The sequence below is a fragment of the Macadamia integrifolia genome, chromosome 4 (genome assembly GCF_013358625.1).
Source record: "Macadamia integrifolia cultivar HAES 741 chromosome 4, SCU_Mint_v3, whole genome shotgun sequence".
NCBI lineage: Eukaryota > Viridiplantae > Streptophyta > Magnoliopsida > Proteales > Proteaceae > Macadamia > Macadamia integrifolia.
Genome location: NC_056560.1, coordinates 8,085,747 through 8,108,591, shown reverse-complemented (window position 1 = coordinate 8,108,591; position 22,845 = coordinate 8,085,747). Strand labels below are relative to the sequence as shown.

Here is a 22,845-nt window from a genome sequence, read left to right as displayed (position 1 = left end):
TCTCCATCACTGTCTTCCTCATCAAACCACAATTTGTTTGATCAAAATACACCTCTTACACCGATTTCCTTGCTGATTCCCTTCCTTGGCTCCAATTCATCCACCTCCCAGAGCTCGACCTGCTTCCATCATCCAATCTCGGAAGCCAAGGCAGCCTCGTGTCTGTACTCGTAGAAACCCACAAGCTACTCATCAAGCACACAATCACCATACATTTTTCTCCGACTCGGACTCTGAATCCGCTTAAAATTGGGTTCCACTTATAGGGTTAGTCATCAATCTTTCCTGCTCCACCTTGATCGACGTCCCCAACTTCCTACGTCTTCACCTCCACTGCTGGATTTCTCACCCTCTTGCTCCACTTCCCCTAAATCCCAAGTTCAGAAACCCCAAATCCCAATCGGTTTCTCATGGAAGAAGATGATAGCAAATGTTGACAGCAAATAGATCATTTCCATTGGATCAAGGGTATTTTTGGGTTTAAAATAATTTCGTACAACATGATTCCTCACTTAACGATTTCTCATTTCCGATCAAGGTACAATTGATAGAATCTAAAACTTACAAGAAAAAAGAGTGTAATTTCAAACTTCGTAAAAGAGTGTCATGTAATCCTTGAAACATACAAGGGAGGGAGGGGAGTCTAATTTCCTCAAAAAAAAAAAAAAAAAAAGATTTGATCAGTTCCCTAAGACTACTACTACCTAAAAAACAAGTGAAAAAATATGAGATGGTATAGCTGTACAAATCAATGGTGTCCTCATATCAGAAAACCAATTATGAACATTGAGAATTCTAATTCAAACTGCTATCTACTCCCCGAGATTCTATATATGTACCCCTCACCACTAAAAAAAAAATTTTTTTTACCTTCTTCCCCAAAATACAGAACCCCATGGACCAAGCTGATACACCATTTTCCACAGATCCAGAGTCAAAAGGTGGGTTTTTTCAAGCGATGCAACATTCTGAACTACCTCTCTTCTCCCAAGGTAACTAAAACCACATCGGCAAAAATCCACCAACCATCAGATTTGAGTAGAAATCATCAGGTTAATGTTATTATTGGCAGAGAATCCCACCACCCTAAAATCATGCTAGGAAGCAGTTCGTCCTAGCAAACAGCCTATAAACCATAGTGTATCCACCCAACCATATCAATCACTCTTCTTCTACCCATCTGAATGCACAAAACTAGCATCCTGCATCTCAAGGTGTGCTTTCAAAAGAGACTTTATGTTGGCCACTATACCTGGGCTTCTGGCTTGAAGCATTAGCAAGGCCTTGAAGCAGTTTCACAACATCCACAGTATCATCTAGGTAGTACTTGGCCTTGCTTGGCTTCTGTCCAACAGTACAAGCAAAAATTTCAGGAACTGCAGGCAACAATGGACTAGACACCGTACTTAATATGCTCTCAAACATGTCTTCATCAGATCTGTCATCTCCAATGCACATGACAAAATTAGGTGGCTTCCCATTGCAAACCATTGTTGACAGAAGCTTCTCTGCAACCAATCCTTTGCCTACTCCCTGCATGTTTATAGGCATTCATTCATGAGAACCTTGCATCAACAACTAAGAGAATGTCAAGAGGCAAGCCTATATACATACCTGTGGTTTAACTTCAACAATATGCTGGCCCCTCTTAACAGCAACTGGCTCGTTTGCAAGTACATTTTCTAGATGATCCAACAGTTCCATGGCCTGGCAAGATCCGAAGTCAGCATCAGCATCTTGATAATGCCAGACCAATGCACTCTCCTTAGTCTCTATGTAAGACCCATCAGTGGTCTCTGTGTACAATCTCATTACAGGTTCTACAATTCGTTTCCAGTCAAGGTCAATAGCTAATGAACTGGACTCCCAGTCACATAATTTACTCCACCTGCCAAAAGAAGAAAATCACCATTGTCAATTCATACAAAAAGCATCTTAACTGGCAGACATATGCCTCTCACACAGAAACAAAAAACTTAAAATTGTATGAAATAGGCAGAACATACCTTACAAAATATCCATGCTCAGCTGCTATTCCCAACATATCACAAGAAGCAAACCATTCACTCAGAGAATTCCGCCCTCTACCACTAACAATAAACACGGTGTTTTTCGGATCACTGCAGAGATTGTTTAGTACAGATATAACTTCAGGGCTGGGAATCTTATTAATAGATGATTGGGACACAACTGTGCCATCATAGTCCAGAAATATTGCCCTTCTATTGGTTCTCTTATATGATGATATGACATGGTCATTGGTCAATTTCCTAAAACTTGGGGAAAGAGAAACAACCCTGAAACTCATACCAAAACCAATTCCCCAGCAACGTTTACTATAGTGATCTTTGCATGCTCTCTCAAGATCCTGCATGAAACTCCGGGCCCAATATGCCACATCATGAGAACTGATATAACGATAATGCTTCTCATGCCGCAATTGCTTCTCAGCATCAGGCATCGTAATGGCCAAATTTAAGGCATCAGCTACAGCATAAATATCCCATGGATTAACCCTGATTGCCCCACTTAGAGATGGTGAGCAACCTATGAACTCAGACACAACAAGCATGCTAGTGTGAGGGGACCCCACAGAGATGCCCATAGCTCCATCTATCTGTGGAGTTCCCTGCCTACAAACAACATACTTGTATGGTACCAAGTTCATTCCATCCCTAACCGCATTTACAATGCAACATTCAGCCACAGCATAAAAGGCAATCTTCTCATATAGAGGAACAGGGCGATCAATGAGGACCACTGGGTTATAGCCTGGCAAACCATAGGTATCATTGATCCTTTTGGCAGTTGAATATGTTTTCCTCTCTGCTTCCTGCACATCTTTCCCTGTACTCCTTGCAGGGTTCACTATTTGGACCAGAATCAGTCGGCCCTGCAAATCCTGATTCTGCTGGAGAAGCTGCTCTACAGCTAACAATTTCAAACTGATTCCTTTAAATATGTCCATGTCATCAACACCTAGGATCAACTTTTTACCCCTGAACTGTTCCCGGATCTCTTTGATTTTAACAGATGTAGCATGAAGATTCAATACAGACTCCAGCTGACCCATATGAACACCAACAGGCAGAATCTTAATGTATACAGTGCGGCCCATATATTCAAGTCCAATGTGCCCCCGCTTAGATTCATAGTCCAAACCCAACATCCTACTGCAACAAGAGAGGAAATGCCGAGCATAATCAAACGTATGAAAACCAATTAGATCCGAATTCAGCAGTCCTCTCAGAATTTCATCTCTAACTGGAAGAGTCCGATAAATCTCTGATGAAGGAAATGGGCTGTGAAGAAAGAAACCAAGTTTGACTCGATTGAACCGTCTCCTTAAGAAAGTTGGGAGTACCATAAGGTGATAATCGTGAACCCAGACATAATCTTCTTCAGGGTTAATTACTTCCATGACCTTATCAGCAAAAATCTTATTTGCAGAAACATAAGCCTGCCAAAGAGACCGGTTAAAGCGGTCACCATGGTCCAGACAAATAGGCAGCATGTAATGAAAAAGAGGCCACAAATGTTGCTTACAGAATCCTTGGTAGAATTTTTTCTGAAGATCAGGAGGTAGGAATGTGGGAACACAATTAAAAACCTCTAGCAGTTTCTGGGCAACCTCTTCCTGTTCACTGACATCAACATCAACTTTCAGAGAGCCCACGTAAATAACCTCACTTTCAGATGAGAAGCCATCCTTCATTTGTAACAGAAGTGAATCCTCATCCAAACTGAAGCACCAACTGCCTGTTTCTGTATCTTTCTGGGCATGCAGAGGAAGGTGGTTTGCTACTATAATTTCCCGCTCACGGCATACAGATGAGAGAACATCTGTATCCCCTTCATTACCTCTATCACCATCTATATCAGAAATAATTCCAGGAACAGTCATCACCCGTGGTAGGGCTCTAGGAGTGCAAGGTGGATCCAGTAGAGCCCCAGAAGCCAAGTCCAAAAAGTTCGAACATGATCTAGATACCATAGTTGTGACTGAGAGCTTTGTCATCTTAATACCTACAATCGGATCAATTCACACAATCGCTGTGATTTGTGACCCACAATAACTTGATCAACTCCACAGTGTATTGTTTTCAATTTACCTGATAAAAGGAACAGCCTTATGATGAAAATGCAAAGAACTAAGAGCCCTTATTTTTGTACCTGACATATATTTTCCCTTACAATCCACATAAATATACCAATGCATAAAATAAAGATTTAGCAACGTATGCTGATCAGATAGAAAGATGTGTAAATAGGATCCTTATCAACTGTGTGGGGATAGAATCAAAGCATCATCGGCAAATGAATATATAAATATATGGGATAGAATCAAAGCATCGACACCAAATTAATAAATAAATAATTATATGACGCAACACAATGGTCAACGAAGATACAAGGAGATCTTATAACAAAATACCAGTCGCACTTATGACATGTTACGTATCTTTAATATTGGACAAATGAGACCTTTTGAAATATAAAGCACAACCTCCACAATGAATTAGAGAGAGAATTTAAGCAAGATGTAAGAAAGGATAGCTTTCTAACTCATGACTTTACTCAAAGGTGTGTAGTTTCACGTGTTCCTATCAAAGAATTGCAAGCAAAACCATTGGTACTTCGACATAATCCACTTATAAATGTATCTTTATGAAGCCAATAAGAAGCAAAAAAAACTGATGTGGAAGGATTACATGCAATGAAATTCTTATGGTGATCCAAAGACAGTACACGTTCTTTTGTTTCATCCCTAAAATCTCCTAAAGGTTTGACCTTTCCATATGAATAAGAACTATGCAGAACGTTGACAAAGAAACACTTGAATCGCAATGTAAAGTTTTCCAACCTACATGATAATTAAAAGCATACAATCATAAAGCCACTTCCAACTCTCTACAGCATAGCATGAGATTCATGATTGCCAACCTCTGTTTATAAATTGAAAGGACCAGTCGTACAGGAATTTTTCCCTCTATTTTTTCCTAGTATAGATATTTCACGAAAAAAAAAAAAGAGGATGAAAGAAGTATTGATTACAGTGAATCACCAGATCAACAGAGCATCGTTTCCAAATTTAGATATCCTTAAAAAAAGAGAAAACAAAAGAAAAACCAAATGTTCCTATAATGGTATAATTAGAAACAATGCCTACCCCATAATATGCTACAGTAGCCATTGATTCCAACATTCAAATCCATTCACCAAATCATATAAATCATCAAACTTGCTCTGATCAAAGACATAAATAACCCTATCCCCTGCCTAGTTCTGGTATTAGAGTAATAGATTAAATTTTCCTAAGAATGTCCACACGTTCGCTAAGAACCATTCATACAGTGTTATGATCTACTTCCACATAATCTTTTAGTTCATGCAAAGTTTAGACAAGACTACATCTCGTAGTGAATGAAACTAAAACAAAATGCATGAATCTGCAAAATGCATAAAACGAAACTCGTAAAAAGAAGAAAAAAGAATATAAGACATGCAGATGGAGCAAGTAGTCCTGTATGGCTTAGAAAAAAATTCTAGTGCAAGTACTTCAAATTTTTATTTGGATTTTATTTTTCGCATACGCAAAAGCTAGTCTGATACAGCCTGCATGAACTAACACCTTGAATAAACTTGGGATTGATGTTCCAAGCAACTAAATAAGAATCTCATTTAGTCTAGAACAACAAAATCCCAGTAAATATTTAAGAAGATCATAAATCCTCGTGGATTTCAACTCAATTTTTTAAATTGAAACTTGGAAGCCATCCAACCTTCCTTATATCAATTTCCTATTTACAAAAAACGAGATATATTTTCAATAAATGGGACAGCTTTTAATTATTGGTGGAATTTATCTCATTAAATATTTTGAATCATTTCTATATTTACTAATTCCCGTGTGTTCCAATACATCAGGTGATTTGATCTGCCTAGTTATTTAAGATCATCTGCTTTACATCTATCTCCCTGTTATTCATCTTCTTTACTTCTCCTCGCAGAAATATATTGCGCGCTTCAATGGTGGTAGTTATGCGACAGTTCGAAATCTGATTTTCACTTGCTTCAATGTCTTGTCGAACTATTCCTAAAGTTTTTATTCTAAAATATCGACAATGAAGATAAAACTCAGATATTACTGAAGCAAATGAACTTGAATTTCGCAGCGCCACACTCAAGCCAAAAAAAAAAAAGCGAAAAGGGAAAAACAAAAGCGGCCTTTTAGATCTCAAAATCACAGACCGAATATACAAAAGGAATAAAATGCTTACAATAAAAATAATTTATCAAAAAATAAACTGTAATTTCATGCCAGACCTCCTACTTTTCGGATCTCAGGATATCGATAGAAGGATGAAGACAACAAAAGATAGAGGACAACAACGATTTGTTCGGCAACAAAATTCAACCGATAGTCCATCATAGAGCTAACTACCAAAGCTAGTCCAAACGTTTTCATGAGAAAACCGTCAATCAGAATTCAGGATAATGAGAAGATACAGAAGATAGGAAAAAACCTAGAATAGAAAACGGAAAACAAAAACAGAGAACAGCAAACGCATCACACGTATCAAACTGAAATGAGAAAACCACCACCAACAACCGACCTGAGAAATGATGAAACTGAACGTCACAGCGTCCAGCTTTGGGTTTCCGTCGAGAAACCTGCAACCTAAGAACGATGTTTCTTCAGAAATCTGACGATTTCGACGTTCGAAAATCACTTGAAAAGCTCTTAACGAGGCTTCTCGTCTGCTCTTGCAAAGAAGAAGGAGAAGAAACAAAGGATAGACAGAAATGTAAAATGTAAAAAAAAAAGGAAAATGAAATATGAAGCCGAGTAGCCGAGTCCGGATAAGTTTCAACTTTTAACGCGTTTGGATTTTTATTTTTTGACCTTTTATTCATTGTTTTCCTCATATACCCCTGCTTTCTTACTTTTATTACACGATATACATAAATGTTATTTAAAAAATGAAATTTATAAAGCCGAGTAGCCGATTCCAGTTAAGTTTTAACTTTTAACGCTCTTGGATTTTTTTTCTCCCACATACCCCTTGTTTCTTACTTTTATTACAAAATACAACTTTTCCTCATTAAAATGTAAACATTTCCATTATATGGTTAAAGGAAAAAGTAACTTAAAAGGCAGCATGGTTCTTATGCTCAAACACAAAAGGTGGCGAAATGATCACCCCACCCCTCATGAAATGTAGAAATTTCATCTATGTAAATGCTTCAAATGGTACTCTTATTAACTTCTATGTTGGTGCAAAGGCCAATTTGCCTTTTGAGGAACCTCTCTGGTAAACTAATTAAAGGAGTATGTTTCTCATGAAGTTGAGCCTTATGTTACGAATCCGTAAATATAATGTTTTTGGAGGAGAGAGAGAGAGAGAGAGAGAGAGGACTCACTTCTTTTTTCCTTCATTAAAGGGATAGGTTTTTCAATGTCTTTACTATGGGGGAATTTATCACACCACATTAATTGGAATAAGACCCACATAGTAAGGGGGGAGAGAGAATGTCGGGCATACAATAAAGTGGAAAAACATTCCTACAATAATAATGTGGGTTCAACAAAAAAAAAATGATGGCAAGAGAATTTTTTCTCGTAGTGATTTTTTTTTCCAATATAGATTAGAACATAGTACAGTGGTACTAACTCCATAGATATTGCAATATTTCAATCCATTCTCTAGTATGTAATAACACGCGGTCAAAATATTATACAGAGGGTATATTCGCTAGTATAGCTTAACAATCAAAATAACGGATGGTTTAATTCACCAAAAACACCTAAATGCTTTGTTCAAAAAAAAAAAAAAAAACTTAGTTAAGCTGTAAAACAACATTATCCTCCAAAGTTGTCTACAATGGGCTCTCACCAATGTTGAATTTATTAATATATTTCTCACTAATCAACAAGAAGGTTAGGTCAAATATAGATAAGATTTAGTTTAGATATACTAAACTGACCCTTTATAATAGTTTTGTGCTTGATTCTGATAATTCACTAATGATTAGAAAAACTCATTAACCTATAATTATAATTAACAATAGTTAGTACACCAAATCACATTTCTGTATTCATTATATCTTGCATTACTGACTTCTCGGCAACTACTTATATTATAAACCAAGTGCTTATACTAATGAAACAATCCTTAGAAGCAATGAATTAGTGCCTAATAAACATATAACGCAACCTTATTTCCTTAATGCAAAAGAAGATATCTATAAACCAAATTCTTAGGATAAGGCAATGTTAGCCAAATAGTGTTATATGACAATGGGGTTATGATGTGAGGTTTTATGGTTTTAGGATTCTTATACCTTAATGATATATTATGGAATGTAACAAATTAATGACAGAGTTCCTTAAAAGGCAGCTTGGCCCTTGCATTAGCATGGAGCCAATGGATACACTAGGAGAAGAATCAATAGGGGTAGTATTTTCATCTCTCATAGGGGTGGGGTGGTCATTTCACCCCTACTATGTCTAGATGTAGGGGCCATGTTGGTTTTTAGATTTCTCTTTCCCGAAAACAATAAAATGAAACATGACAAGATAAAAATAGTAATAAAAATATTAACGAATTTATGTATCTTTTTCTATTTTTATTGGACAAGAGATCGATGCTTAATCCCAAAGCCCATGCATCAGAGCAGGCTTAATGAGAACGGTAATTTCACATGCTCATGTGCCTAGGTGCAAGGGCTAGGTGACTTGGCAGTGTTTTTGGTTTTTTTTTTTTTCTTTTCTTGCTTTCTAAATGTAATCAAGGGCTAGGTGACTTGGCAGTGTTTTTGGTTTTTATTTTTTATTTTTTTTTCTTTTCTTGCTTTCTAAATGTAATCTATAGTCTATACTCAATTAATTTGCTAGGAAAGGGAAAAATAATCATTTTAAGCTTTTATTGGGATATTATGAAAAAGCCCTTCCGGCGCGAGGAGGGGCAATTAGAAGAGCCAAAGACTGAGTCGGCTAGAGTGAGCGAGACCGAGAAAGCACGCCGCTGCCTAGCTGGCATTTTGGATAAGATCAAAAGCATTGATCCCTTCAGTCCCATCACTTTTACCTTCTCCTTCGTTATTACGATATTACCCCTGCCCTTTCTCTCTCTTATTCAATTATGGTACCCTATTTCTTTTCTTTCCCGTCAAACAAATTGACTTTTATATTTACAACCAAACGAACCATTATATCTCGACCGCTGATTCGCAGCACGTGTAGAGCCCAGTAGTCCTCTTGATAGCCAAAGCAATAGCTGTAGGACAACTGGAATCATGTCCTACCATTTGGCAGGCTTTATGAAGTAGAGGACAAAAAGCAAGTGAGTGTATGTCAGTATAGAGCGTGTGTGATACTGTGATGTGTTGCTCTATCAACGCAAAATCATCCAGATTCCAAATCGGCGGCTTATTTTCCAGAGTCTACGGTACTTGCGTCCTTAGTTTGGACCAAAGGAGTATCCAGTTGGGTGGCATTGTTGTAATTTGGATCGAAGAAATGGAGGGTTTATAACGATCTCAATCTCCAATGCGGAAGAAAAAGTGTCGACAAAGATATCAGACTGTTTTTTCCCAGTTTTCCTTTTTCAGTTTTTCCTCGTCCCATCCAGAATCTCGTACGGACGTTTCACCCCACTAGACGGTGGGCCCACCATTTCGACGTAATCTCAATTTGATCCACGTCATCAATATCTCGGATCGGATATCTTTCTGCCACGTGTCTAACCATGTGAGGGAAAAGATAAGCGTCAGACATGCACACAGGTTTCAGAGTTTGAAGGAATGCGGTGGGATGGTGGTTTTTTCTAGTGGAGAAGGGAGGAGGACTGGGAGGAGATAGTGAAGAAGCTGTGGGCCCAATTTTTACCGTGTGTCTGGTCGCCGCTTTCACGGCAGTTTCCTGGGCGGCCTGAGAGGAGTCGTCGTTCCTATCCAAAACCTTTGCGATGGAGATCCATATCCTGTGGAAAGTTCTAAGCATATATGTTTGGATTGCAAGGAATGGATTGAAAATAAATCTCCCAGTATGGTTAAGGATGTAAGGAAGAGGATCCATCACTTGTACTTTTTCTTCTAGATGTAACTCTTTTCATTTTTGTAATAGTAAGAAGTGGGACAAATGTTGAATGTTCGTAAATATGACCAGGTGATTCTTACATACAATGGATCTAAACCCAAAATTATATAATATAGAGAAGAGATGTGGTTACAAAGTCGTCGTGTGCTGATGCCCCATTTTAGCAAATTTAGAAAAAGAACATGTACTAAGGGAGTGATCAATTCGACATCGATCTATTGATCGATTGTGTTAAGAAGCTGATCGATAATTGATAACCCTGTGTTAAAAAGTTGGCTAGTCAGACTGACCAATCAGCTTGACTGACACACGAAATAGACTAAGGGTGGAGTCCGTATTAACAAAAGTTAGTTTAAAGAGAATTACTAGTGTACAAATTTTCTTTGTTTGATCTATTATAACTGGTCAAGTGGGCTGATTATAATAATGACTCCAACAGATTAAACATATTCAGACATTTATCTTTCCAATTTTTAATCTTTCTTTTTAAGATTAATCCTAGTTATGTCAAGTAGATTAGCAAAGACCATAACGAACCGAACTTCATCATGATTGTCTCAAGGACCATGATGGCTCGTGTTTTGTCGTGATTGTCTCAAAGATCATGATGGTCCGTGTTTCATCATGATTTTCCCAGTTTATATTCATGGCAAGCTCTTGTTTTGCCATGATTAACTGTAATGGATCTCTCTTCTTCTCATTCTTCCTTATGAGTTTGTTTTTCATTTTTAAGTCCTTGGAATAATTAAGGCACTAGAAAGACATCATTCTCTCTTTTAATAGAAGTCAGTAAATCATATTTCCATCACATTGTCTTAAGTTGTACAGCTCTAGCACACCCGCACACTTCTCCAATCTATTCGTTGCCAATTTTTTGACAAACAGGGTTGCAACGGTGAACGATGTAGTGACGGACAGATTGAACTATTTAGATTATTTTCTATAACATCCGGACTAGTGTGGGGATTCTTTTCACTCTCACATAATTTCTCAATTACAGTTACACCCTTCTCATCCTGACATTTTCTCTCTCCTCACTGGCGTTGTGCGCCTCCTATTGATGAAACCAATTTTGCACACCAACTGGTGTAGCGTGGGAACCCTGTCCCTTATTTTCAAAATTTTGATAAAAAAATATGGTATCCATTTAATACATGTTTAATATGATTCATTTTATAACCTGAGAGCAAAAATATGAGCATATTTCACTAAGTAGCAAGCATTTACAACATCAACAAAAGAAAATAGTTGTATAAAAAATGAACATCAAACGAATGCTTCCTATTCATTACTAATCCTGGTTTCACCGGGGTTTGAGTTAGGAAACGGTTTCTCTACAAAGTGGGGTTGAAACTGCATACATATAACCCTCACCAGATAACACAATGACGTACGTATGACTCTCCCCAAACAACACAATGGCAGAAGCTAGGGGTGTCAATTCTTAAACCGAACCGATAAAACCGGTCAAACCGAACGATAGCAACACAGATCAAACCGAACCGAAACCTTATTGGGTCGATTCGGTTTGGAGTATTGCAACCTCAAAACCAAACCGAACCTCACCGAAAACCGGATGAACCCGAAACCAAACCAAAACCGGCTCAAAACCCAGACCGAAACTGAAACCAAACCGGTAAGAAACCGAAACACTCTAAAATTCATTAAAAAAATCAAAATTTGTATAGTTTTGTAAACATTTGTATGGAAAGTCGAATCCAAACTGGACTAAAAACCAAAACCAACCCGATTACAAATCGATTTAAGAAACCGAAGACAAACCGAAATCAAACCGCACCAAAACCGAAACCAAACCGAAACCAAAATTTCCTTATTGGTTCGATTTCGATTTCAACTTTCCCACACCGAAACCGACTCAACCCGGACCAAAACCAAACTGGACTGACCGATTGACACCCCTTGCGTAAGCCTCATACATTAGGTATGCCTTTTTATTTTTATAATATCTAACATGATTAACTTACTGTAGCCAAGTAATTAAAAAAAAAAAGCGACTTGTGGCTTTTTCATAATTAAGACCTCTTCCTCCCTCTCTCTCTCTCACGCGCCCAGATTTTTAGCAGAATATAAAAATGAGTGGACTGTGCCTAATTCCCATTGCCAAAGACATGCTTAGTTGACGGGCGAGGATTTATATGATAACGAGCAAAGAGGGATAGAGGAAAAGTCAATTTCTTTTAATATATTTTAAAGGAAAGAAGAGGAACAAAGCAAAAGTATGCATTGGCACATGTAGGTTGGTTTTGAGGTTGAGGGATTACCTTTCAATTGCAAATTAGGAGAGAGAACGATAGATGAATTAACCTAAAAACTAGGAATGTTGTTAGTACTCTCACCTCATATGCATGTAAACTGTAGAACAGCAGAGTTTTGAGTAAATATAGGAAAGTACAGGGTTGTGACAGTAATTACCCAATAAAAGTCACCTGTTGTTGCACGAGTTGATAGCGTAGGAAACTGTGGCTCTAAAGAAACCAACTCCCACAGTTACATCTCTGTGGGGGTGGAAGGTGGGTATAGCCCTTTTGTCCTCTCACAGTTCAATAACCTATATCAAATCTTTGCTTGCAAAAAGTCTCAGCATGCTCTCTTGATTACCAAGAACACTCAAATTCACCTTTCATGAATGGACTTCATCTTGCAGTGTTCTGTTCACATTAACCTACCCATCTAATTATAAGCAACTGTAGGTAACCTACTATTCACACCACCTCAAATGCTACTGATCATGTCATAAACAAATCAGTGAGTATCAACATTAGCTGCTCAATTTCATTTCCCAAAATTAAGTGTCCCCGGGTGGGTTAGGTTTCACAGTTATAGTAGTTTGGTCACTTACACTGATAACTACAAAAGGTGATCCCATCACAATAGGATCAATGTCGAAGTTCAGGCTACCACATCCCCCACCATCAAAGTTACACTCATATGCATTACCTACTCAGAATCCATGGCAGGAAAGAGCACTTTTCGCTCACCATGGACATCACTGGAAATCTAACATATACACAATAGATAATACAAGATAGCATTGTAGAAGCAAAGTCAAACATGGTAGATCATCCCTACCTCGAGTGTGGAAGCATGAGGGATGTTATGGGTGTAGGATGGACCCCTGCAGTTCCTCCTCAGGAAATCATACCCAAAATTAATCACCAACTTCTTTATCAAGCTTGAACCACGTTTAGCTCTTACATAGGAGTGCCCTAGGATGAATGCCATCCCTGCCTCCCTCGCGTCCATCAGATCCTGAAGCTCCTCCTGTGTAGAATCATCCATCTTTGGGCTCTCAGGCAACAGAAACCTCACTCTTTTCCTCTGCACCACTGGAGACTGTATTTCCCTAAGCTCTGATGGGCCTGTGATGTCATCAGCATTATCCCCATCATCTTCGCACATTTGTATCCCTTCAAAATTTACAGAAGATGTCCCAACAACTGTCATTTTCTCGTCATCCTTCTCCAAGTTCACTCCTTCATTGTGGTCTAATTTCTCCGACCGGATAAACTCTGCTATACTACAAACAAGGTCCTTCTCAAACTCTACATCATCCTTGTGCACATCACGGTACCCATAACGTGCAATGCACCTGTAAAGCCTATATTCTCGTGGACCAATGCGGCCTACAAGGAACCGTTCCTCAGGCCGAACATGGGGAACAGGGACGGATTTGACACAGAGGAAGACCAGAACTTCATGGAAGGCAGGGAGGTTGGTAACAAAATGGGAGAAAATTGCGGGGATCCCAGCTACAAGCTCAGTGTGTACAAGACCAATGCCCCTGACACGTACAATCCCCAGACCTGGACCCAAGCCCAGGATCCAGTTGATAGAGACCTTGTTTTGGACATCAAACTCATACTTCTTGAGTGTGCCATAGTGCCAAACATACATGACAACCAGGAAGATGAAGGCAAGGGCAATAGGGACCCATGCCCCTTCCAAGAACTTGATAAGGGAGGCTGAGAAGTAGAGTGCCTCAACGGTTCCAAAGAAGAATATGAAGCAAACAGCAAGGAGGATACTCCGATTCCACACCAGAACTATAACCAGAGACATCAGGCAAGTGGTGACTAGCATGACAGTAATAACTGCCAAACCTGTTACCACAGAAAGTTAACAAGGGTCAGGGATGATCTAGGTAATTCTTCAGTATTTATTTATTTCACAGGGGGATTCTGTTTCATTAGTGAAATTTAATATCACTATTCTAAAAATTAATGTTTTCAGCTCATCTGACAATCCCACAAAATTGACTCTCCAAAGTAAAAGATAATATATTGAAATGGGAATAATCAGATAGAATATTTAAACTATGATGCCCATACCTGAAGCATTACCCATCCGTTTTGTGTCTCTGAATCCAATGGTAACAGCCAAGCATAACAGCATTAAAATCCAGTTGATTTCTGGGATGTAAATCTGGCCATGTATTTTAGATGATGTGTGAACTATTTTGACCCTTGGGAAGCAGCCCAAAGCAGAGCACTGCTTGATGATTGAGAAGGTCCCCGTAATGATGGCTTGGCTTCCAACTACTGCTGCAAGTATGGCTATTGCCAGAACTGGCCATCTTATCCTCTCTGACACATTAAAATTAGTTATTCTCAATTAGTTCAGAATCCCTTTCCTACAAAAACCCATATTTATCTATAAGAAAAATCAAAATAACTACCTGGTACAGATACATAAAATCCAATCCGGTAGTCACTTTCAATATTGTGATGCATGGACAGATAAGCAGCTTGTCCCATATATGCAAGTATCAAGGATGGATAAACCACAGAGGTAAAAGCAATCTGCAGTGGCCATAAATTTATTAGAGAAAAATCCAATAACTCAAATTGTTGCTCCAAGAGAGACGTGGGGGGGGGGGGGGGGGGTTAGAGAAAGATTCGTTCTGAAAATGTCTTTTTTTTTTTTTTATTTTAACACTTGAGCGTCTTCATTGTTTAGAACATGTATAAAAAGGGGACATGGATTCAAATCCCTGCTACAGCATAGTAACAAAGAGCCATTCATCTCTTTCAGCATGATAGCTGGAGGACAATACTTTGTCAATGTCTTCAACAAAAGGAGAACTTCAAGCAGTGGGGGGTTCCATCCAACTGTCTTAGAGAATATCAGAAGACAGTGGACTCTGGAAATTAAACATTCACGCATCACGCAACTGCTACTTTAGGTAGTTTAAATGCATAAAAATAATGAATAATGACATACCTTTTAAAAACACAACAAACTATTCAAAGAACAACTTCTCTCCAAACTGGGTCAGTGACTGGTCTAGTTTGATAGTTGTAGTTGTGACTTCATTTACAAAAGTGGATAATGAACTTGTGAATCATAGAATTTATAATATTTAAAAGCTGAGGGTTTTTTTTTTTTTTTTTTTTGGAGATCCACATCATAGGCCATTATATACTGGGGGAAAAAAAAAACAGCTTTTAGTTGATGCAGATTAATCACCAAAATATGCTTGTTTTATTAGGAATAAGCCTAGGGTTGGATTCCATACATGTTGGGCCTTTAATCCCATGCGTTTTGAATGTAATAGACCACTTTTATGGGCCTAAAAGAGGGGCTTTAAGGTTGCATACGGGATTACAAGTTTGTTTTCTTTTTAGTTGGGTTTGATTTGAGTTATATTTGTTTCCTTAGGAGTCATGCTATTAGTTGAGTCAAATCATTAGTAGTTAGTTTCCTTTTTCAACTAGTTTCTAATTCCAGTTAATTTCTAATTTCAGTTTTTAGTAACTATTGTATTAGGAGAATATTTGGTTTCTTTTTTGAGGAACCTTCTATTTTGTAATTCCCTCATCCATCAACATTATAAATAAGGAGGAGAGAATCCTAAAGGAAGAATGATTTTGATAAAACAAATTAATGGCTGCTGCTATTGTCTTCCCAATGGAGATTTGTCTTGTGTTTGATCAAGGCTGATGGAATTGGTGTTTGATCCAATTGACTCTCTGTGGCAAGAAGCCCGAGAGGTTATCTTCTACTTTATTATCTTTTCTTTTACCATTTTCAAGCACTCCAAGGTATAGAACTCCATCTCAGTTCATCCCAGATCTGATTTTCCCTTTGGTCAGATCTCTTGTGTTGCTGTCCTACTTTGTTCTGGTTGTTCTTTGATTAAAAGTTCCTGCGGTTGAAACTTGGTTAGACTCCCTATCCCTTGTCTACATTATTACTAGAAAAGAGCACTGCACCATTGGGCAGATTGGTATCCCCATCATAGTCTCACAACTGCCCTCTCCCTGATCAATCATTTTCTGTGGCAGTTAAGTGGCATAACAACTCTCTCTCACTCCTCTCCCTCTCCATGCTTGTAGCCAAAGAGGGTCCTGTAGTAACTTTAAATGTATCTCACTGATCACTTTTTTTTTCCATTAAAAAATATTATATAAGAATGTGGAAAATGAAACAAGCGCAAAGCTGGAAAGAATAGGATTCTGAAACTACAGACAGAACACTATGTCACATCACCATGGCATGAAGTCCCAATAAGCCTGGTACAAGGGAGCAAGATCTCAAATTGGATTAACAGTTCCATTAAGGATTTCAATGCCATAAAGTGGGCCACCTAAAGGGAATTTTATGATGAAGGCCAAAGCCCTTTCTCAAGCCACAAAGGAAGCTTCCAAAATTATTTAAAGAGACACATAGGGTGGAGTTGCTATCTAAATATAAGCATAAGTGATGAAGGTAGAAAGAAGGGAGTAGCAAAGGAGGGGAGGAAATGGCACAATATCCAAATGCAGATCAAAAACTATTTAGCAGTGAGCTTGATGAAAATTTATAAATGAAAAGCTGGTGGGCATAATAATGCATCACAAATAATGAAACCAACTACGGAAAGAAATAAAGATGTGCATAAAACAAGTGAGCAGATAACAAGAGAAAAGGTCTCACGATTTGTGAAAAGAAAATCAATAGGGCAACTAGTTTACCTTGATTGATAACTGAGAGAAATGTCCAAGATCAGCAAACATAGCTTCAGAACCTACAATTACAAAAATGAACATTAGAAAATATGTGTTTTCCGTGGTAAACGGAATGAAAACTGTCATTCTAACATACTAATCATGTACCTGTTATGCATAACAGGATCCCACCTAAAGACATCCAACCTCCCCTCTGGGTCTTCTTCAAAAATTTGTACATGTAATAGGGAGAGAGGGCTTGATACACGTGGGGATTCCAGTGGAATATGTTATACACACCAATCGCACTAATGCAGAAAAGCCATGTCACAACGATTGGTGCAAACAGGAATCCCACACGGTGGGTGCCATAATGTTGGAGAGCAAACAAAAACACCAGTATGATACAGGCTACCGGAAGCTCTACATCTGCAAGATTACAGAAATTTTAGTAGACTAAACGTTAAACTAGAGCAGGAGTATAGAAAATAGTTATTTGGATGCTGGTGCGAACAGCTGGTTCTCCAGATTATAATGCAAATGCATGTACACGATCACAAAGTTAATATAAGAGTTTGTGCTTTGTGGGGAAAAAGAAGAATTTATCTCAAGGCCATGCCTTGGTGTAGGGAAGTGTTTGGATGATTGGATAACCACCCCTAAAGCATTTGAATTAATCAACCTTGCTGGTCATAGGCAAAATCATGATAAGAACATATACGTATACTGTGTATATTTTGTGGCTTTGTATGGTCTTATCATGTATATGCTCTGTTTCCAACCATCTCCATGAAATTTTTGTTTGGTTGCTGAATTTTTTTTTTTTTTTTTTTGGTTAATACCCCACGAGAAAGTAACAACATAATCCTTGGTCTGAAGGGAAACTGAGCCGAGAAATCGGTCATGTATTATAACCTTCGAAGCGCTAATCAAAATAAGTCCTGCCAACCCAATGCAGAAACCCACATGAAGGATCACCAAATCCTATAAAATTTTAATAGGGATCAGAAATGGCCCTTTGATCCCTTGAAAGGCCTAAAATGATCGTATCGTGATCGGATCAAGATCAATTGGATTTTGGAGCGAATCTGACTGCCTATTCTCATCTCCTAGACGACCACTAGAGATGTCATCCAAGCAAATGGTGTTTCCTCCCACCAAAAAGTCAGGAAACTTCAACACAGCCTAATCCTCCTGCTGGAAGACATTGTACTTAGAAAGTCTGGATGTAAGGTTTGCTATACTGCAGGACCCTCATGTGGCCAACCAGCAGATCCGGCCAACCATGCCACTGACTGCATCAACCTATGGGTGTTGGCAGTCCCTGATGGGTCCTTTAGACACTTTTTTTTTATAGGGTGGGTGGGGAGAGAACAAACATTACAACAAACAAAGAACAAGACCCTGCCTATACAGAGGGGGAGGCAAGGACCTGGAAGGGAAGGGGAAGAACCCAAAGAAACCACAAAAGACAAAGAACAGGGAGCACTTGGGGGGAGACTGAGCTAGCTAAGGCCCCAAAACAACTCAATGTACAAACCCATCTTCAAAGACTGCACACGAAATAAAAGCCGGAATGCCCACCAAATCACAAGAAGTTGTCACGGCAATGCATGTGGGTCTAGTATTTTGATTTGTCTTTTCTTCATTAATTTTTTTCTTTTGGTGAGTCTGACGAATTTATTAAACTAGAGGAAGACAGAACCCAAAGTGAAAGATACATAGCAAAATATATACATCAGGCTCCAAATGAAGGAACCACGAATTGGAATTGGAGGTCAGATCATTGCTGACTGATACCGATCCGGATCAGATGATCCAAAAAAGGTATTTTTATGTTCTGTATGAAATAGGCATATAAAATAAAATAAACCTGTAAAAGAAAGGAATTAAGAAGCCAAAACCTTGTGAACAATAACCAGCTTTGACTAGATGTCTTGAATCTTATTTAAACTGAACCAACTCTACTAAACTATTCTACATTAACTTATATATCATGCACTTAATTAAGCTAGACCCCCTATATACACCACATGACTAGACTTCTGCATTCAAATAAAAAGGAAAATTACAATGGTATCCTAATCTCATCACAGTGAGGTGCTGTGAAGAGTAAAAGATGCTCAATTCAAATCTTTTGAGAGATCAGAAGCTGAATTTTTTTTCAATGAAGATGGGCCCAAGTGAAATGCCATTCAAATCCATGCTCAAGAACCCTAAGAAGAAAAAAACTTCATCTAGGTTATCTAAGTATCCAGGAGGAGAAAGAGATCAGGCAAGGTTAGCACTCAGCTAACTTTAGGAGCAAAACAGTATTTTAGCAAATCTTGTAGCATGGTATATATTGTGAGTGATTCAAGGGGTGCTTCGTCCCATTCTCTTTCGTCGGTTAATTGCTAGATGGGAAATGATTCAGTCAGCTATGTCCCTCCCAGCTTCCCTAGTCACGTCCGAACGTAATCAGAGAAGACCTACCTACCCAAGCACCACCTTGTGGATTGGGGATATGACGGATAATTCCTGTGGATTGATGTAGCTTTCATTCTAATGGAAAAAGAAACTTGGCAGCTCGTGTATTGCAGACAATTTTAAAATCCTTCAGCTGGAAATTTCACTCCACTCATCAACAACTTGAAGAAAATCTATTCTATTACAGCTTCACCCAACATTCCTAATCGAAACGTCTGTTGCTTACTGAATGTCCTCCCCTACCCTGAAATCTTACTTCAAACCTCTCTTCTCACATCAAAAGCTACTACTTTGCTTTCATAGCTTACATATATTCTCCCATACCTGATTGAGACCCCAGTTTTGTGAAAGTACCTGATTTCTTCGCTTCCCACTATTCTTTTTATTCAATGCAGGGCTGACAACAGTAAGAGACATAAAAAGTATTCAATAGAAATCCCAGCCAGCTTTCCTTCCTTTTTCCTCATCACTCAATTGAGTATCAATAACTGAGAATTGTTTTAGGCCTCTGACTCGAGAAACACCAATTCTTAAAGGAAAATACAACAACAACTTGGACTTATCCCAATTCTTAGAGGGAAATCTGGAAATTATATAAATCAAACTTGGAGGCTCGAGGAGGACTACAATTTCTAATTAATACAGTACGAGGAATCCATGTACCTGTTTGGACCTCAAAATTGTCCTTCAATATGGTAAGCTTTAACCTAAAAAGCTTTGGACTATGTGGCATGTTCAAGTAGTTATAAACCTATGACAATGGCGCTCTGGTTTTACACTTATCCATGACAAAACTTTAATCACGGACATAAATGAGGTTGAAGGTTCAATAAAAAGTGCACTCCATATGCACTCCGAAAAAGGAGGAAAAAAATTTATTGAAGGATGCTAATTCACCTACACAGTTACCGTTAGCATGAGTGCAGGAACCAGAACAGAAAAACAGATAAGGCCTCACTCTGCCTAATACAGTAGATGATGCCCATCTCAGTTGATAACTACAAAACTTACAAGTGAACACCCGTTATGGAAAGATTTTGTCATCCTCTTCAGAGGCCACCACACAATGGATCCCCTGACATGGAAAAAGAAGCTCGGTTGCCCACAACGTTTGCCTAAACTACTAGAGCCAAGACCGACAGAGCCGCTTAACATTTTCAAAGGTGATTGCAGAAACTGTAAAACCACAAATAAAGAAAGAAAGAGGAACAAAGGCAAGGGTCTTACATTTGTGATGGCCTTTAGACATGGAAAGCTCAAGACCCGACACTGCAGAGAAAACTGTACAACACCACATAATCACATAAGTCAAGCACCCAAAGTTCCGAAAATCATAAAAGAAACCCAACCACGACAAACGAACTCACAGTACCAGAAATGGCCGGAGTGAGAACCCCATCGCCAATGACCATACAAGTTCCAATCAAAGCGAGAACTAGCAGCACCTTCTGCAAAACCCTGTGCTTCTCTAGCGTCGATTTTAAGCTCGATCCAATACCCCTTCCCCTTGGAGCAATGCCATCCTTCTTGTACTCTGATAAGTCCTCATCTGCAACTTGGCAGTTGGGCAAAGAACCGACCCGAGCATGGCGGCAAAGCAATGAATACAAAGCAAAAGTCCCACCTTCACCATTATCGTTAGCCCGGAGTACGATGAACACATACTTGAGCAAAGGCACCAGTGTAAGGGTCCAGAACACGAAAGATAAAACTCCGTATATCTCCTCGTTCGTCTCCGAGTGATGAATATCCTCTGCAAAAGTACTTTTGTAAACATAGAGAGGAGAAGTACTCAAATCCCCATATACAACACCCAAGCTCTGATAAGCCAGAGTCAAGACGGTCTTCCATGATTCCTTCTGCAACAACAATAACTCTCTTATCAGAAAAAAACTTTGAAGTGGGTTCATTCAATAACACCACAGTGATCCATTTTACTGAATACCCATCTCACCTCAATACGATTACCATAAATCCCAGTCTCTAGATCCATAACTGATGAGCTCTCACTCAAATCTCCGAACACATTCTCTAACACTGAAACTATAAATTCGATACAAAAGCAACCAAAACAGAAATAGCATTCCCAAGTAAAATCATAATGGAATTAGTTTTCAAGAATAGCAAACTTTACACGAATATGATCAGCAGTTGAACAACTACAACTCTTAAAAAAAAAAAAGGCATTTAGAAGAAGAAATCGAAGAAACACGAAACGCCACAGCACAGACAAAATAAAATATTTTAGTAAGAAAAGAGAGAATTAAACTAGTTTGAGCACGACCAGCAGAAAGTGGTTGGAATGAGAGAAGATTAGAAGAATAATAATTTGCGTGAGAGAGAGAGAGAGAGAGGAGAGAGAGAAAACTGTGATCAGCAATGGAGACTATAGAGAGAGAAAGTGAGAGGAGTGTGTTTTGTTTTGTAGTTGGTGGGTTTTAGTGTCTTTTGGGTTTCCTTTTTCCCATCTGGCAAAGTAATGGGTTGAAATCGTCTGCAATTCCGATCTCGTACAATTTCATACAATATCACCTTTAGGCGATGACACGTGTATTAATACCAATACAATGGTCCAGATCTACTACAACTAATAAAACATTAAATCAGTGAAGAGGCATTTAAATCAAATCTGGACCATTGCATTAGAATCAATACACGTGTCACCTCCTGAAGGTGGTATTGCACGGAATTGTATAAGATCAGAATTGCAGACGATTTTTTTCCAAAGTGATGGCAAGTCCCTTCTCAGAACAGTCAATCGAAACGGAAAATAAATAAAACAATTTTTATGTTTTGGAATCGGACGATTCGACTCGGAATTAAGTTCTTACCCAATTGATTTGGTTTGGAGTTCTGGACATGAAGGCTACACTGACGTCGATCCAGCTGTGAAGTACCCGGCTTGGAAGCCCAGATCTTTGAAATGGTCGATTTTAATGGGTACGTGTAACCCATGAGAGTGCTATTTAATGAATGAATAATAAATAGTTTTACTTTTTTATTTTTTTATTTTTTTATGACAGAATAATAAATAGTTGGAACTTCTCTTACTTTTATTATGGTAATAATAATAATGGGGCAGAGATTTCGCAGTTCCCACGATGTCCGAGTGGGAAATTGCACCAGTTAGAGATAGAATGATGGGTTTAAATATTGGTATCCGATCTATTGTATCGGCCGATTCATGATCATAATCCAATATGGACGATACACATCAGTAGGGGTGTCAATTCCTAAACCGAACCGGTAAAACCGGCCGGACCGAACCGATAACAACCCGGACCGAACCGAACCGAAGCCTTATTGGTTCGGTTCGGTTCGGTTTCG

At 38.6% G+C, this 22,845-nt stretch overlaps 2 protein-coding genes across 3 annotated transcripts; both read right to left on the bottom strand.

The window, feature by feature from the left end:
• Window positions 1-740: 740 nt before the first annotated feature.
• Window positions 741-6,827, bottom strand: LOC122075209 (probable alpha,alpha-trehalose-phosphate synthase [UDP-forming] 9). The gene is made up of 4 exons (XM_042640158.1): window positions 6,618-6,827; window positions 2,007-4,112; window positions 1,615-1,888; window positions 741-1,533 (listed from the first exon to the last, which is right to left on the bottom strand). Exons 2-4 carry the CDS (start codon window positions 4,016-4,018, stop codon window positions 1,210-1,212), a joined length of 2,610 nt encoding a protein of 869 aa, XP_042496092.1. The 5' UTR covers window positions 4,019-4,112; window positions 6,618-6,827; the 3' UTR covers window positions 741-1,209.
• A 6,042-nt stretch (window positions 6,828-12,869) lies between these two features.
• LOC122076833 (potassium transporter 6-like) lies at window positions 12,870-21,908 on the bottom strand. Of its 2 annotated transcripts, XM_042642418.1 has the most exons (8): window positions 21,473-21,908; window positions 20,891-21,377; window positions 20,746-20,799; window positions 17,218-17,478; window positions 17,077-17,129; window positions 14,799-14,922; window positions 14,452-14,706; window positions 12,870-14,223 (listed from the first exon to the last, which is right to left on the bottom strand). In XM_042642418.1, the coding sequence occupies exons 1-8, from the start codon at window positions 21,509-21,511 to the stop codon at window positions 13,169-13,171; spliced, it is 2,328 nt and encodes a 775-aa protein (XP_042498352.1). In that variant the 5' UTR covers window positions 21,512-21,908; the 3' UTR covers window positions 12,870-13,168. The 2 variants fall into 2 exon arrangements, with proteins under 2 accessions (XP_042498352.1, XP_042498350.1); XM_042642416.1 differs by lacking the exon at window positions 21,473-21,908 and having other exon boundaries at window positions 20,891-21,428.
• Between the last annotated feature and the right edge of the window lie 937 nt (window positions 21,909-22,845).